General features: G+C 43.4%; 1 protein-coding gene across 1 annotated transcript in view; it reads right to left on the reverse strand.

Annotated features, from left to right (window-relative positions):
• Window positions 1–15,217, reverse strand: part of LOC102383324 — a 186,712-nt gene that overhangs the window by 165,099 nt on the left and 6,396 nt on the right. The window contains exons 2-7 of the mRNA XM_014519708.2: window positions 12,233–12,283; window positions 9,017–9,177; window positions 6,822–6,892; window positions 4,641–4,806; window positions 3,340–3,477; window positions 869–1,058 (exon numbers count right to left, since the gene is read on the reverse strand). Coding sequence (XP_014375194.2) covers window positions 869–1,058; window positions 3,340–3,477; window positions 4,641–4,806; window positions 6,822–6,892; window positions 9,017–9,177; window positions 12,233–12,283 — 777 coding nt within the window. The remainder of the gene's footprint in view (window positions 1–868; window positions 1,059–3,339; window positions 3,478–4,640; window positions 4,807–6,821; window positions 6,893–9,016; window positions 9,178–12,232; window positions 12,284–15,217) is intronic.

Below are 15,217 nucleotides of genomic sequence, written 5' to 3' on the forward strand. Positions count from 1 at the left end.
ACACAAACAAATCACATGTTTTTTCAATAGTTTCTCTCATGACCACAGTCTTATCAACCTGCTTTCATCGCTCTTTGTTCTAACACACCCATTTACTGACTGACCATGCAGGCCTGAAGTCCCAGTAAATTTAGTGGCAATTTTTGGTATATAAACAAACATGTTATTGGAATCTTCAGTTTTAAACGTTGAGTGGTAAAGACCTTGACATTTTGTCTCTGGATAGATATTAACAAACTAAAGTCTGGGAAACTTAAGATTTTTTTAGAAACAAAAATAACACTTTGCTTGGAAGTGTGCGTAGATAAAATTAAATGGTTTTCAATATTTTGATCTCAACTGTCAGTCTTCACTCAGGAAAAGCTCCCAAAGGCTTCAGCAAATTTATTCTGCTATAGTTCAGATACACTCAGAGATGAGTGAGTAATAAGGAAATAGAAACTTTACAATGCACACTCCTTTGAGTCCCACTGGGACTTGCTTTATATTAGGGAGTGCACATTAATAATGGTAGGAGTAGCACTCAGCCACTGCAGAAAGTATATATGCATTTGGAAGGCGATTGAATCAATGCTGAAAGTCAAGGTCTTTGAAAGACCTGGAGTAGAGTTCTGCTATGCAGGAAGTCAGACGCAAGGAATCTCTCTGGTAGACACCTGCCTTATCCACACTTCAGATTCAACCCCTCCTGCAGGTATGAAGCACACAGGGCCTTGTGTCCCAGAGTAGGCAGCAGGGAGCAGCCCAGAATACAACAGTTTCCTTTTCCACACAGTCGCACGTAAAAGGAAAGTGCTGGCACAATGCAAGTTCTTACAGCAGACAGGTGAAATGCAATTAAAAACTTTTCCAGGAAATCATTTAATACCTTTCTTGTACAAGGTCGCTGCCTCTACTTGAAGTAGTTTTAGTGCAGACTGTGTCTGTGTCTTTGCTCCACTGCCCTTCCTAGAGAAAGGGGTAAGGAGATTGGACTCAGTACATTTGGCCTCTGCCAGGATTGCTTCCTTAAAGCTCTGAACACATTCCAATTTGGAAGACAGGAGCTGCTGCTGGGACTGAAAGAAACAAAAAACACTTCAGAGAAAATCTTTGTGACCAATGGCCACCCACACAATTCTTTCTATGAAACACAGATACCAGCTCTGCATCCTGCTAGATCTTTCATGATTTGCAGGAGGTGGCAATAGTACATGCACAAGCTCATTATGCAACAGACTCATTATATTTAATTGTCTAATGCACCAGCGTTAACCAGGTCTCTTTTGCAAGTGGAGATCTGAATAGAAAAAAAAGGCTGTTATCTGAAAGCCAGCAGATACAGTAAGTTGTTTGACTTATTTCTGTTGTTAGCATTTTAAAAAAGCAGTGACATGTACACTGATTGTACTCAGTGATGTGTTACATTTTCAAAACAGCTTTTAGTAACTTAGAGCAATACTTCCCCACTTTTAATGCTATTGTCAAATATTTTACTTTCAAATATTCTTTATGTATTATGTATTCTAGAAAGGAAATTAATTCAGCAATCAGGTTCTTCCATATATTGTTATTTGTTTACCAGTCATATGAGTAATGAGCTGGCACACAACATAAACGTGTGTTGTTAGCGAAGGACTTTTCACACACATGGAGATGTCATCAGTTTAGATCTTATCTGCTATAGAGGTTGCTTAAATATTTCCATTCCAAAGGACCCTTGTCAGTCACTTCAGAATAGGATGTAGCAAAAAAAGCAGAGATAAGTAGTCAAGGAGGAAGGAGTCCAAAAGACCCTGTTGCATTCACTGCATGGATTGAATGGCATGTCATGTATAATACATGGGACCTCTCTCTGAACAGTGAGGATGAAAGAAGTACTGAACAGCTGCCTCTTCTACTCCCTGCAAACAGTGAGGATAAGTCCTCCAAAAAGTCCAGATTAATTGAAAAGTTGACTATGAACCATCTCGCCTGCACATTAGATGATGAACAGATCATGATAATATAGTCAAAAGAGAACAAGGCATTAATTACTTTAGTGTAATGCATACTGTTACCAAGGCAGAGTTAAAGCTGCATGCACATATGGAACATGCTGTATTTGTTTTATCACGTCCATAGCACACAAAACAAATCCCAAAACAAACAAAACAAAAAGACATACAGGGTGTGTCCCCATGACTGGGAATGTGCGTTTCCCCAGGGACAAATAGCTGTGACACATTTGTGCCACTGCTAGTTGTCCTGGGGCACACCCCTGTATGCTGCTCTGGCATAAGGCAAATTGCCCCAGGTGGGATTGGGCAGCATTATCTGGGGCTCTGGGGGCCTCCTGTGGCTGCAGTGGTGGTGATCCAGGCACCAGAACCTGGCCAGCAGCCTGAGAGTGGATGTGGCCAGCCATGCTCTGGTTTCAGGCAGTGCAATGCTGCAGCTGTGTGCTCCGCACCACATTTTTTTTGCATGGGTTTTTTTTGTTTTGACACCAAGATCTCAGGGTGTCAGAAAAACCCGCTGCACTGCAATTTAGCGGCACAGTAAATGTATGCAGGTGCGGCAGATGCAGTTTGCAGCACTGCAGACCACACGTGCGTGCTTATGGGAATGTGCCCATAAACCAGATCCGGACACGCAGGCACATGCAGTTTGTGGCACCACAAACCGTACGCGTTGCAAATTAAACCATGCATGGTGCTGCTAATTTGCAGCGCTGGGGCAAAATTTGCTATTGGAATTTCCCAGTAGCAAAAAACCCCCAAAACCCCAAAGAAAAAAGCAGCACAAAGAATGCCAAAGGGACGTGTGCTAGTATAAACACAGACGGAGATGGAGGAGCAGGCAGCCCTGGGTTGCCTGCTTACCCAAGTGCTGCTCCTCAGCTGGCTGGGGCACAGTGTGCTTCTGTGTGGGGCTGCCTACCGGCTAGCTCCACATGAAGGCACCCTGTACCCCAGCCAGCCCCCCCTGAAGCACATACAGCAATGGGACAGTATGTCCTGCTGCAAAGCGCATGGGCAGGGGCGCGCACTACATCACAAAGTAGCGGCACAAATTTATGCCGCTACTATTTGTACTGCTGCAAATGCATCCCCTGCCTCATGTGGATGTGATCACAGTGTCTATCTGATATTATCTGAAACACCATGTTCATGGCTTTATTCCTGAGGATTCAGAGATGGGTGAAAACATGAGAGTTGAAATTGGGCATAAGATACCATTCAATCAGCTTTCATTTAAATTGATGGAAATATTTTGATTATCAGAAACACAGTCCTGTAGAAGCAGACCTGGCTCTTAATACCTACAGAGAGATACTAGTTGGAAGGATTCATGGTAGGACCAACTCTCCACACTTACCACTGCGCCAGGTAGAGCAATGGACTGCAAGGAGGTAAAACCTGAATACCGGTGAGAACACAGGTTTAAGTCTCTCATCTTCAAAAGAATAGGGCCTTTTTGCTGATATTTGGTTGGGCATTTTCCCAGAATGTCCACCTAGTAACAAACATGCAATAACTAGACAAATATAATATTTATGCACATGCACACAATACAGAGTAGTTACATATCATTATCGCTACTAAAAATAATTACTTTGCACAAGAACTAAATTTTCCTTTGCAATGCTTGAGCTGTGGCCTGGCATGTACAGTCATTTGAAATGCCTTGGTGAAATGTTGCATTTTACATAAGTCGGGGTTGGTTGGTTTATTTAATAGTAATCTGAAAGATTTTGGACCAGATAACTTGCTTAAAAGCAGATGCTGGATCATTCCTTTATTTTAACACCTTGGTCCTTCTCCAGACAGCATTTCTGTGCAGGGCCACATGACGAGAACTCTGTTGCACGCATATAAACTCACCAACTCTAGTGGGTAACAATAACTTAAAACAATATTCCAGAACAGAACTTTACCTTAGGTTTTAAAAGTAGTATTTGGATGATGTTCAAGTGAAAGCCTTGAAAATCCAGCTCGGCAATCAGTCACGGGGGGACCCTAGGTGCCTCCCCCCCCAACCCTGGAGGCACCAGTCGCCGAGCTAGGTGTGGGGAGGAGGGGCCCAGAAGTGGACCAGAAGTCAACTGAAGTGCTTCTGGTCCACTTCTGGGTTTGCTGCTAAGCGTGCTGGGGAGCCCCCCGCACCCCTGTGGGACGTTCCATCTGCCCCAGCACTGTAGCATTCACAAGTCATCTGGTACCTTGAGGAATGTAGAAAAAACATTTAAAGCTGTGTCTTTGTCTGAATCTCCTAATCTTTCCAAATCTCTCTGAATTGATTCGAAGAGATTAAAGGGATTCCTGATTCAATTCAGAGATTCAGCCACTGAATCTGGCCAAATCTAATCAGGGACCGAAGCTTTGCACAGCCCTACTAAGCAGGTATAACATGCCCATCCTCACACCACTGTACCCTGCTCTGTACCACAAGAAGAAAGATATACTCTTTAGGGTAGGTAGGTAGTAGCTAAACCATCTGTGCTTAGATTTCTGACAAAAATACAAGTAAGAGTCAATTTTCTGATGTGTCGACTAAGAAAGAGACCACTAGTGGATGCTCACCAGCCATCAAGTGGCAACAACTTTTGCTCATTAAAAAGGACATCGACATGATACCCACAACAGCTGAAAGCCAGCCTGGAGTGCAATAGCACTCACCTCTTCAACGAGTCCATCGGCAGTGGGTGCACGTGCAGTCTGAAGAATACTGAGAATGCCCCGTTTGATGTTCAGTGCCCAGGTTTGTTCACTCCTCAGTGGGCAGATTGTTAAAACTTTCCCCTCATGGAAAGAAAAGTGAAGAGGATGCCGCTCTATTACTTCCCTGCAATTAGGTAAGTTACAATTGCTTTGGTGAGATGTGAGCTGCAAGAAGAATTTATGAACCTTAATGGACTTCACATTTTTTTACTTGGCATTTCCCTTCCAGTGGGACTATCTGGCTCCAAAAACATACCTCAAACTTTATAACTGCTCCTTTTTATGTCACAAGTTGATCTTGTTCCTTACAAGTCCTTTAAAACATCCATTAAGATAATTGCTATGAAACACAGAAGGCTCTATTTAATTAGAACCTACTTAATCAGGACAGTTCCCTGGGAATTTATTTAAGGCTAATTATTATGTTTAATGGCAGTGGTTCTTGCTTAATTGGAGACAGTAATTCCATTTAATGGGGAATCTTCTTGTGATGTAGTAGGTCTTGGGCCACAGTGTCTGTGACTCAGCTGCATACTGACTTTGTCTTTTCCTCTAATGTTTGCAAACCTTCCACAACTAGGATAGATGCAAAAAAGAGACCAATTGCTGCTTCCCCACAGGATTGTAGATCTGTTCCTTCTGTGCTATTTACATAGACCTGGCCACCATTATTGAAATTACGCATCCATTCTTGTTGCCTATCCCAGTGGGTCCCTTCAACCTAGTCTTTGGAATACTGAATGCAGCTGCGGTATTAAAACATTGTTTTTTGTTTATCAGGAATTCCTCCGACTAGGAAAGGAAATAACATGCACAGGGATGCCCCAAGGAAGAGGATTTACTGTAGTCCAGTGACCAGTCTGCTTCTACAGCAGACAACACATTTGCTTTGCTCCTTACCTTCAAACTGACCTATTCATCTGATCACTGAGGACAAAATGTTGCTTCAGGAGAAAAACTCTTTTATGGAACAACACCCAGATAAAGTCTTCATAGAAGGTAAATGACTATGTGCATGGAGTATGGGTTTCTCCCAATAATATACCATTGTGACCCATACTAGCTTCAGTGGAAATTGCAGACATCTATAGAAGGCAGGCTAGACCCCAGCATATATGCAGTAGGCTGAAGAGAATGCTAATAAGGTTTGCTGGTGTGAATAATTATTTTGAGCAGCCAAACTTCAGTGAATGCTGTCTTTGCTTGCTTCATCTTCTGCATTTTTCTTCCTTGCACAGAACAATGGACATAACTGCCCTTATCTCTACAGAGAACCCCTTGAAGATGCATCTGTGTCCCAAATTAGTTGAACTCTGATATCAGGGCTTGTATTGTGGAATAAAAGGTTTTCCTAATGAATACAAAAAAATTGCTCAAAACTTGCTCTTTCTGACCCTCTGCACTGAGCCAATTATCTTTGTTGAGGGCCTGGTACAGATCTCAGTGTTTAAAGGCTGGGAATCCAAGCAGCAGGACAATGCAGGGAGATTACCAAGCTCAGCCAGAACAGACAACAGAACTGCTTTTCTTGGTGAAACAAGGAGCATTAGATCTCTGGGAAAATACCAATCCTCCAAGCCTCATCAAGCCCTTATTGTACAGACACCCCCACAAGTGTCTGTACCTTAGCCAGAGTGACAGCATGTTATGAATGAGCTCCTAAAATATAAAAGGGAGAAGCTGACACTTGAAAAATAAATGCCCTTTAAATGTTGTGGAAGAACACAAAGCAAATTTGCTTCGTGAGAAATATTGATCTTCTCCAAGATTAAAACTTTGGAGACACGTTTTCAAATCTCAAGGACTCTGGATCTTGTCCGGTCCTATAGCCATCACAGTCATAAGCACAAACCAGGCATCTGCACATCACAAACCAGCAATGCACCTGACTATTTGCACATGCTGTAATTTTTACTGTCCATTGCAGGTATGTCTCTACATTAGAGGCCTAGAAAGTAGACCTGATTTTTTAAACTAAATGGCTCTTAATGATTTTGCTAGTGAAGATCTGACCCCGATCTTTTTTCTCAGCTGAAAATTACATGAAGAAAGAAATATCAGGGAAATGTTAACAAGCTGTTGCAAAGCCATGTAGTTTCAAAAACACTTGGAACTGAGCCAGATGAGGGATCATTTTACCTTAAACTATCTATTCCTTTCAGTGGATCTTCCCTGGATGCCTGTGTCTTCTTTATCTGTACATCTTGCATCTAGGAAAGAAAATACCAATGCAGCAAATACCATTGTCAACGGGGACTGAGAAGCTTAAATTCACACAAGGACATAGGCATATAAAAAAAAAACATTAAGCAGAGGCTTAATTTTGCAGCCTTTACTCATGAAGTCAACACTACACAAGACACAAACAGGCTGACTGAAGTCTTTGGGACAACTCACATACGTATGATTAATTTCTGGAGACTGCTTGTATGATGCATAAGTAAATAATGGTTATATATACAAGCTATATTTCATTTTCAGATAGAAAGGAACATCCTACTTTGTGGATAAAAAAAAAAAGACAGTTGGCTAGACACAGTTCTTCAAACAAAATACACTGTTACAGAGGCAAAGCAAGTGCGACAGCTATTTTGGCTGATGTGCCAGGAAGTAGGTACCTCTAGACCAAAAAGTATGAATTGTTTCAGCTTTAACTCAAAAACCTCAGCTCACTAACTAAGGTTACAACAGATTACTGCACGCCTTGGAGACTGTCTGTTTTGTGTTGCAGTTAAAAGCAGAAGCTGCAGACAGTGAGAAACCATGTTGAAACCATGTCTTACTGTATTTACTGCTGAGTTGAGTAAAAAGCAGATACTTTCCTGATATTTCAATCACCTCCATTCAAAACAACCATAAGGTCAAATTTGGAAGGGAAGTTGCTTCAGGGCTTGTGGCCTGATTTGCTCAGACACTGGAAAGTTGTCTAACTACTGACTGGAACCTGGAAGGAAGTTGGCGAGGTGGGCCTTTCTTGTTGGCACCCAAGGAGGTTTGACCACAGGTAACTACCTTATTTTAACAGTTGTTGCAAATCTCAAGACAGATACTGAATCACATGGTGTTGCCAGCAGGGACCAAATAGTTATAAGGCCCCTTATGTCAAACTAGAGCTGTGATGTGTTGAGTATGGCTGCTGGTGCTGCAGGGTGATTTTGAAAGCTTTGGTATCTCCTGTAGCTTGCCAGCTTTCACCCCTCTCAAGTGGCAAGATGGGATCATGGAAGCTTTAGCCAATTACCCTTACACAGGTAGCATTGTCAGGGTCAATTTAGGAACAGCCTTGGAGCAGTTCCTGAAGGGTGACAAGGTGGGGAGCCAATTCACCCTTCATGTAATTTGTTGGTTGAGGTGCAGTCTCTTCTTGAAGCACATTTTTGTGTATTGTTCCTCTGTGGGGTCTGAGTCAGTAAACACCCACATACCAAAAAAGCAACTCATGCTTCCTTATTCCAGCTAAGAGCCTCTTCACACACAAACTCCCCAAGTCTTGCCCACTAGGACCCAGTTCCCAGGTGCCTAGATAACACAGTTAGAAGAAAAGGATATAATTTGAGCAGGAACATTATCAGTATTCCTGAACAAAGGAAAAGCATATATGCCTCAAACCTTGAACTACTCCCCTAAACTAGTCTCATGCCAGTAAGCCTCTTCATGGCTTTGCTACAGGAAACCTCTGAATTAACCAGTCTATGAATATGAAAGGAAGTCCAGGTAGGTATGGATAGATTATTGTTTCATACTTTTCTTGTTGGGCACCTATTCATAGTGCTCAGACTGAATTTGGCCTACAGCAGGCCACAAGTCAGGATAAACTATGTAATTCAAGTCTCTGGTCTCCTTTACCCATCAAGTTCAATAGCAGCATTACGAGACCCCTGGATTCTAAACTGTAACAAAAGGCTTATGTCAAACAACTCACAGAAGCTTCTAAAGGTCTCTTTAAAACAAAAAGCTGCTGCTATATTTAAATTACTGTTGCAGATATGAAAGTGATTTAAAAAAAATAAAATCACCTAGCCCTTTTCAAGGGGGTTGCCTTCATCTCCAGTTCTGCACTTCATATAGTCAACAGGCAAAATGCTCATTTCACTCAGGAAAGGAGCTGGTTTCTATTATTCAGCCCTTAAAAAGCTTCTTATTGTTTAATTAGAAGCAGTGAAACATCCAAGCAATTCTGCAGTTCTCATAATCAGTCACAGTGTTTTGTCATTATTGTTTTAATTGCAGATTTCCACTGGTTCAAATGCAGCAGTCACCCTACGGAGTAGCAGTGCTCTGTGCTAATTAATTCCAGTCATTGAAGCATTTGCAGAATTCATGAAAATACTTACTTTTAAGATCATATGGCACTTTCCTAGTGCTTCAAGGATCACTGTGCTCTCAAGGGAAACACCACTCCTTTTGTAAATGGGTCCCTGTAGGAATGTGTTGGTGGCTGTAGAATACCTATAGATATATCTGGAGCCTTTATGGAATTGCAAGGTGCTGTGTCCTAGGAAACAAGCACACAGAAAGCCATTTAGGAGCTGTTGTATTGTCTCAGAAAAATCAAGGCTACGTTTGTAGATTTGGGCCATTCAAGGCGTCTAAAAAGTGACCAGCCAGGTTTTCAAAATCATGAAAGCACCCAACAGTTTCCACTCATCCCAGCTCTGTAGATCCTTTCTGGAAGATATAGGGAAGAGAAGTTCCCTTCCCTCATTCCATGCACATTTTCAGGGACCAGCCACAATTTTGTAACAGCAAAGTTGGCTGTAAAAATCTAATAACAGCAGAAGTATGCAGAGGCTGGAAGGCATGACATCCTCCTTGCCTCCCTCCCCCACCACTTATTGTTGACTGCAATCCAAAGCAAAGACTTCACAGTTTTCATTTCATACATGTGCTGTGAACTGCATCTCCATTAACAAATGAACTGTTGAGTGATTTCTAAGTCAGAACCAACCCCCTGAGACTTTTTGGCTTACTCTGGGGCACCGAAAGTTGTCAGGAATGATATTTGGATTTAAGGGCATACATTCAACTTTATCCTTTCTATCCTTTACTGATGGAGATTAGGTTTACAGGACAAGCAGAAAGGGGCTAGATTCCTCTGATACAAGTATCAATCAGAAGTTAGTCTTCTGAAATCATGTTTGTGGCATAGTATAGTGGCATAGTAGAGTGGGAAATCATTTCCCAGATCTTCAGCGGTCCAGTGTGGAGTTATAATTAAACCTGAAGTCAGAGTCTGTATATTATGCCCTGAACTATTCACTGCATTCTTTTGAGTGGAATCAGTCTAAAAAAATAAGTTGCATCTTGTAATATCTGCTATTACATGTTTTTCCACCATGGTGTTTAGTACATCTCACCCTATAGGGCAATGGATACGATTTATGTATGGCCACATTACTTACATTTTCAGAAGGTAGGAAACAAACAGTGGGAAAACAAGCAATCAAAACTGGGGATTTTTTGAGCTGTGCAAGTGTTAACCCTTTCCTCCCTCTTGGAGACATTAGCTGTTTTTATGCTGTAAACTTCATCTAAACTGTTTCACAGATATGTGATGCATGAGACAGTTCAAATAATAAAAGAGCTTGGCTATAAACAAAAATCTACTTGTATGGATTGGCTTTCAGCTTGTGTAGTTATTTCTCACTGAACACAAAACAGGGAAAGTAGTCCCATTTCACTACAGTCCCTTACAAAGTATGCTGTTGAAAACAGCTGCTTAACTGTGAGGATTAGCCTTGTGTCTGGGTAGCATCACCCCTAATGAAGAGAATGTCTGAAGGGCTAAAGTGTTTGTCTTCGCTCTATATGGCTATAGTCAAAGGAAATAAAGTGATAGGGACCTGTGATTTAACGGGTGGAGGATCAGAACTATACCCCTGCTGATCCTAGAATTTCAGGTGGCCACAGTATATCAAAGGGTGACAATAATGCAGCCTCTAAAAGATCAGAGTTGAGCGCCATCTCTAGCAGTGGGACCACTTTAAGGCAGAAGTGGAAAGTTTGGCTACTGTGCTCTCTTCTGCCTGCAAAAGCTGGCACAACACTTTCTACACTGTGTAGCTGCCCTCTCTTACCACAGTCTCTGCCTGCGCAATCTTCCAAGCCTTTTTGAGATAAAAGCGTTCTTAGGCATGTTACAGCTGGGGAAGCAAAGGGCTTCTCAGCCACACTGGCTAGGGCAGCCTACAGCTTAGGCGAGAGGGAAGGGGAGTTGTGGGAGCACAGGACTTCCTGGCTTCCCTTCCTGTAACTCAGAAAAGGAGCAGCGCACACTAAAGCAGCAGCTGCCAATGTGAGGCTAAGGTTACTGACCATACCCCAGAGCCAATGAATTATATGTAGAGGCCTACATAACTCATGGTGAAAGAAAGCAATTTTTGCAGTTTGGTCATGGCTGAAAGAGCCAATTTCGCGGCCATTTCACTGTGATCTCATACCTTGGCGCTGATTGGTAGAGAGCTTCCCAGGGGGAGGAGGGATGAGGGGGCAGCTGCCATCTTGACTGCTGGCTGCCCTTAATGTGGCCGTTCTCATCAGCACTGATTGACAGAGAGGCATAAGGTGGCAGCTGACATCTTGGCTGCTGTCCGTGATGCTTCGCCAGCCGACAGCTCCCCCCACCCCTCCCCCAGGCAGGCTGTGAGGCCAGGCTGCAGCAGGAGCGAGGACTGCTGACTCCTGAGCCAGCATTTTATTTTTAGTAAGTTTGGGGGGTTTTGGTTGATTTCCTGAGAAATTGTTGCCAATGCCATTTTTCATAGTGATTATGGAGTTCACCAGTTTTTGTGGTTTCCACAAAAATCGTGAAACCGTGACATAAGTAGGTCGTATACCCTGGGGTCTATAAAGCAGTGGTTGACAACCTTTTTTTTAACTCAAGGCACCTCTTAAGAGACTCAAGTCACACTTAGGAAATTGACAGCTTTTAATTTTCACTCTTTTTTGACTACAGGAAAATAGCAGGCAAATCTTCTCTTTCAAGAACTCAGAAAGCCCACAACAGGTTAGAATGTTTCTAACTCTATGGCTTCCTATTTAAAAATCTCAGAATTAATTCTGTGAATCATGTTTGCACACCTAACAGTGCTGACATTGCATGGCACCTGTAGCAACCTTGAAAGTATCTCAACACACTCCAGGGTCTCATCATACTGATTGAGAATTACTGCTGTAGTGTGTCCCTAGGAGCAATAGTCATGCCCTGTGCCTACCAGCCAGGAGAGAGTTAGGTCTTTCTCCTCACCTGCTTCTGTGAAGATAAAACTGGGACTTGGAAGAAGAGACATTCTGCATATATTGTACTGATAATTACTGTAACTGATCCAACTCCACTGAATTTCACTTGTGGCCACTCAGGGCACTGCAAGGCTCATTGATCAATACTACTCACTGTTCTCATGTGTGTTTCTAGCCTAGCAGTAATACACCCCAGTGCAGATGTTAATATCACCCTTCCAATAAAGCAGTGCCCAATATAGAGGGGCAAAACTTCATAGTTATCCCTCACTACTATGCCGTAGCCCTGAATACCACCTTGTCTTACTCACCAGCACACTCTGTCATACAGGAGGCTTCCTGCTCTAAAGTCTCCTGGGATCCTGAAACAACAAATCAAAAGTAATTGTAGAAGGGCATTCAGAATCCTGTGTGCAGCTCCAGTGACTGATCCTATAGCTGTTCATTTGCAGGAAACCTAAGAGGTATGTGAAAGCAGCAGCACACAAAGTCCTCTAAGAGCAAGGGCTTTACTAGGAGAAATGCTGTGGCGGGAGTACGGATGTGGGAACACACACAGTCATTTTGCTTTGATATTTCACAATCGGCATGCAAACACCATTCTCCCTCCACCACCACACAGGCCCTCTGTAGTTATTCTGGCACACCAGAGAGAACCAAAGTGACTGTCTGAATCTGGCAGCCTCAAGTAAACTTCTGTAATCATTAGCACTGAGTTTGCTGTACTACAATGGGCACTAGTGGCCAGAGCAGGAAAGTGGAGATCCATACAGTGAGTTAAGATGTAAGGTTTAGGGGCTCTTCATACAAGTCAGGTACAAAGCTGTGATGTAGACCTGAATGTCCCTGAAGCTCATTCAGGGAGGACTGCACCAAGGGCTATACTATCAGTCCATCTCTATAGGTATGGAACAGGTATGGTGAGCACCTTTACAAAATGTAAAAGCAGGACACATGAGGCTGGGGGGTGGGGGGGCGGGGAATGCATTCTCTCACCACCCCCCCATGCTGTCAGTGCTGCTGCCAGCCCTAGGGAACGAGTTGCCTGTAGCCCCCACACTACCTTCAAAGCATACACAGAACAATAGGGGCAGGGGGCTGGGCACGGGGGTGGGCAGTGGAAGCCCCCCAACCAGCTCCACAGGGGCAAGTTGTGCCACAGCCCCCACCTCAAGGGCCACCCTCTATGCCCAGCTGGCCCCAGCCCCGGTTACTGCTGCCTCTGAATCCTCCTGGCCACTGCCATTACAAGAGCCAAGCTTAGCGCTCACTCCCTCTGTTGCTATCTTTCCATTGAACTGTGTTGAGACTGGGGAATTCATGACAAATGCTGTTCCAGAGTCATTCAGCTCAGGACTGGGACTTGATATTTACATTTCAGGACTGTTCTGCCCAGTTAGGGATGGGTGCTCACCATAAGAACAGGGGTAGGCACCTCCTGACACAAGCGTCAGAAAGTGGCGTGCAATGGCATTTTGCTTGGCATGCATACCTCTGGATGGACAGTGGGGAAGAGGCTGGGGCTGCACTGCCACAGCAAGAATCGGGCTCCTCACAGCTCCCCCACCATCTATCCCTGGCATGCCAACATCTTACAAGTCAAAGTTATGGGTGTTTTTGGCACTCTGCCCCAAAACGTTGCCAACCCCTGGTATAGCATCTGCCCTTATGTACAAGTGTGCTTTTAGTATCACAGTACTTAGGGTCAGAAGGGACCTAAGCAGATCATCAGTTCTGACCCCCTGCCCTTGGCAGGACCAGGTGCCGGGGTCATATCCCCCCAGCCATATATCTGCCCAGCCTCCTCTTGAAGACCCGCAAGTTAGGAGAGAGCACCACCTCCCTTGGGAGCCCATTCCAGAGCCTGGCAGCCCCTACTGTAAAGTAGTGTTTCCTGATGTCTCACCTGAACCTTCTCTCTAACAATTTGTGGCTGTTATTCCATCCTTTTGTGATTTTCCATCCTTCCTTTTCTATTTTTTTGGAGGAGATACACACTCAATACTGACCAAATACATCAAATGATTAACTTGTTTCCTATACCTCACCCAGAAGACAGAAAGAGTGCCATCTTCCAGGGGAGCAATGAACCTGACTCCCAACCTCTGCTGGCCCATGAGCAAAAACACTGAGCAAGGAATGTGTTTTGGACGACATGAGACTACTCGCCCTGTCAAATCTCAGTTTTTAATTTCCTGGGGCTGCAAGCAATGTTGGAGGGTTTTAGCATTCGCCAGCCCAGCACTTGCAATGCTGGACTTACTAATGCTGGAATGAGACTAATCACTCTGATTAGATGTGTTATGTTGGCTGTAAAAGCTTGGACAATGACTCTTGCACAAAAATACAACAGTGGCTGGGGCAAGCCTGGGTTGTGGCGACAAGACTGCCACAACCCCCCCACCCCGCCCGCCCGCCAAGTCTCTGCAATGGCTGCAACCCATTAAGGCATAGAGATAGTTCTGCTTGAGGCACCCGATACCAGATCCATGCCATAAAATAATAAAAGTGATGGCTCCTCTAAAAGGAAAATTGTTAGTAAAAACCTGACACACTCATCACATGCATCTCCAAGCTAAGAGAGCAAAAGAAAAAGCCAGTGTAACTAGAGAAGGCAAGGAAACTACATATACATTTCAAATGAAGTAGCAACTAAAGAAAATAAAAAACTAAACATACATTTCAAGCAAAACCTGTAAAAGGTGCATTGAATACAGGAAAGATGTCCCATACATGATATCCTTACATTTCTCAGAACAGGCTTCCAATGCCTAAGGTGTTACAAATGTTTCGATCATTCACTTTAGGTCCGGAGTTTTGTAAATAGACCATGACTGGTACAAGCTATTGCAAATTTGCCCCATTGATAAACAAATGCCCAAAGACAGGTCTAGTAACCAATGCCTCTAGGTATCATATTTGACCACTCAAGCCCCATAACATTTAATTGCAAGAAACACAAGTCTTCACACCTGGACAAATCCAAAAACAGGAACCGGGCAATTTAACGATTGTAATAGGACGGTCACTCTTTTCCTCCCTGTTCTGCTAGGACTTAAATCCGCCAGCCATCAAGGAAAAATGCTTTGAAGCTATACAATTAAAACAGTATAAAAAGCAAGACAGAATTGCCAGCAAGGTGTGCAGTCCAGAAAAGATCAAGAAGCCACCCTGTACCCAGCCCACAAGTGAAGGACTTATGCTCTGTAAAGACTCAAACCGGATCACCTTTCTAGCCTGCATTAGTGAGAAAATACTGCTGCAGCTAAATATGTATTAGGACTTTCTGTAATAGC

The sequence above is a fragment of the Alligator sinensis genome, unplaced genomic scaffold (genome assembly GCF_000455745.1).
Source record: "Alligator sinensis unplaced genomic scaffold, ASM45574v1 scaffold73_1, whole genome shotgun sequence".
Classification (NCBI taxonomy): domain Eukaryota; kingdom Metazoa; phylum Chordata; order Crocodylia; family Alligatoridae; genus Alligator; species Alligator sinensis.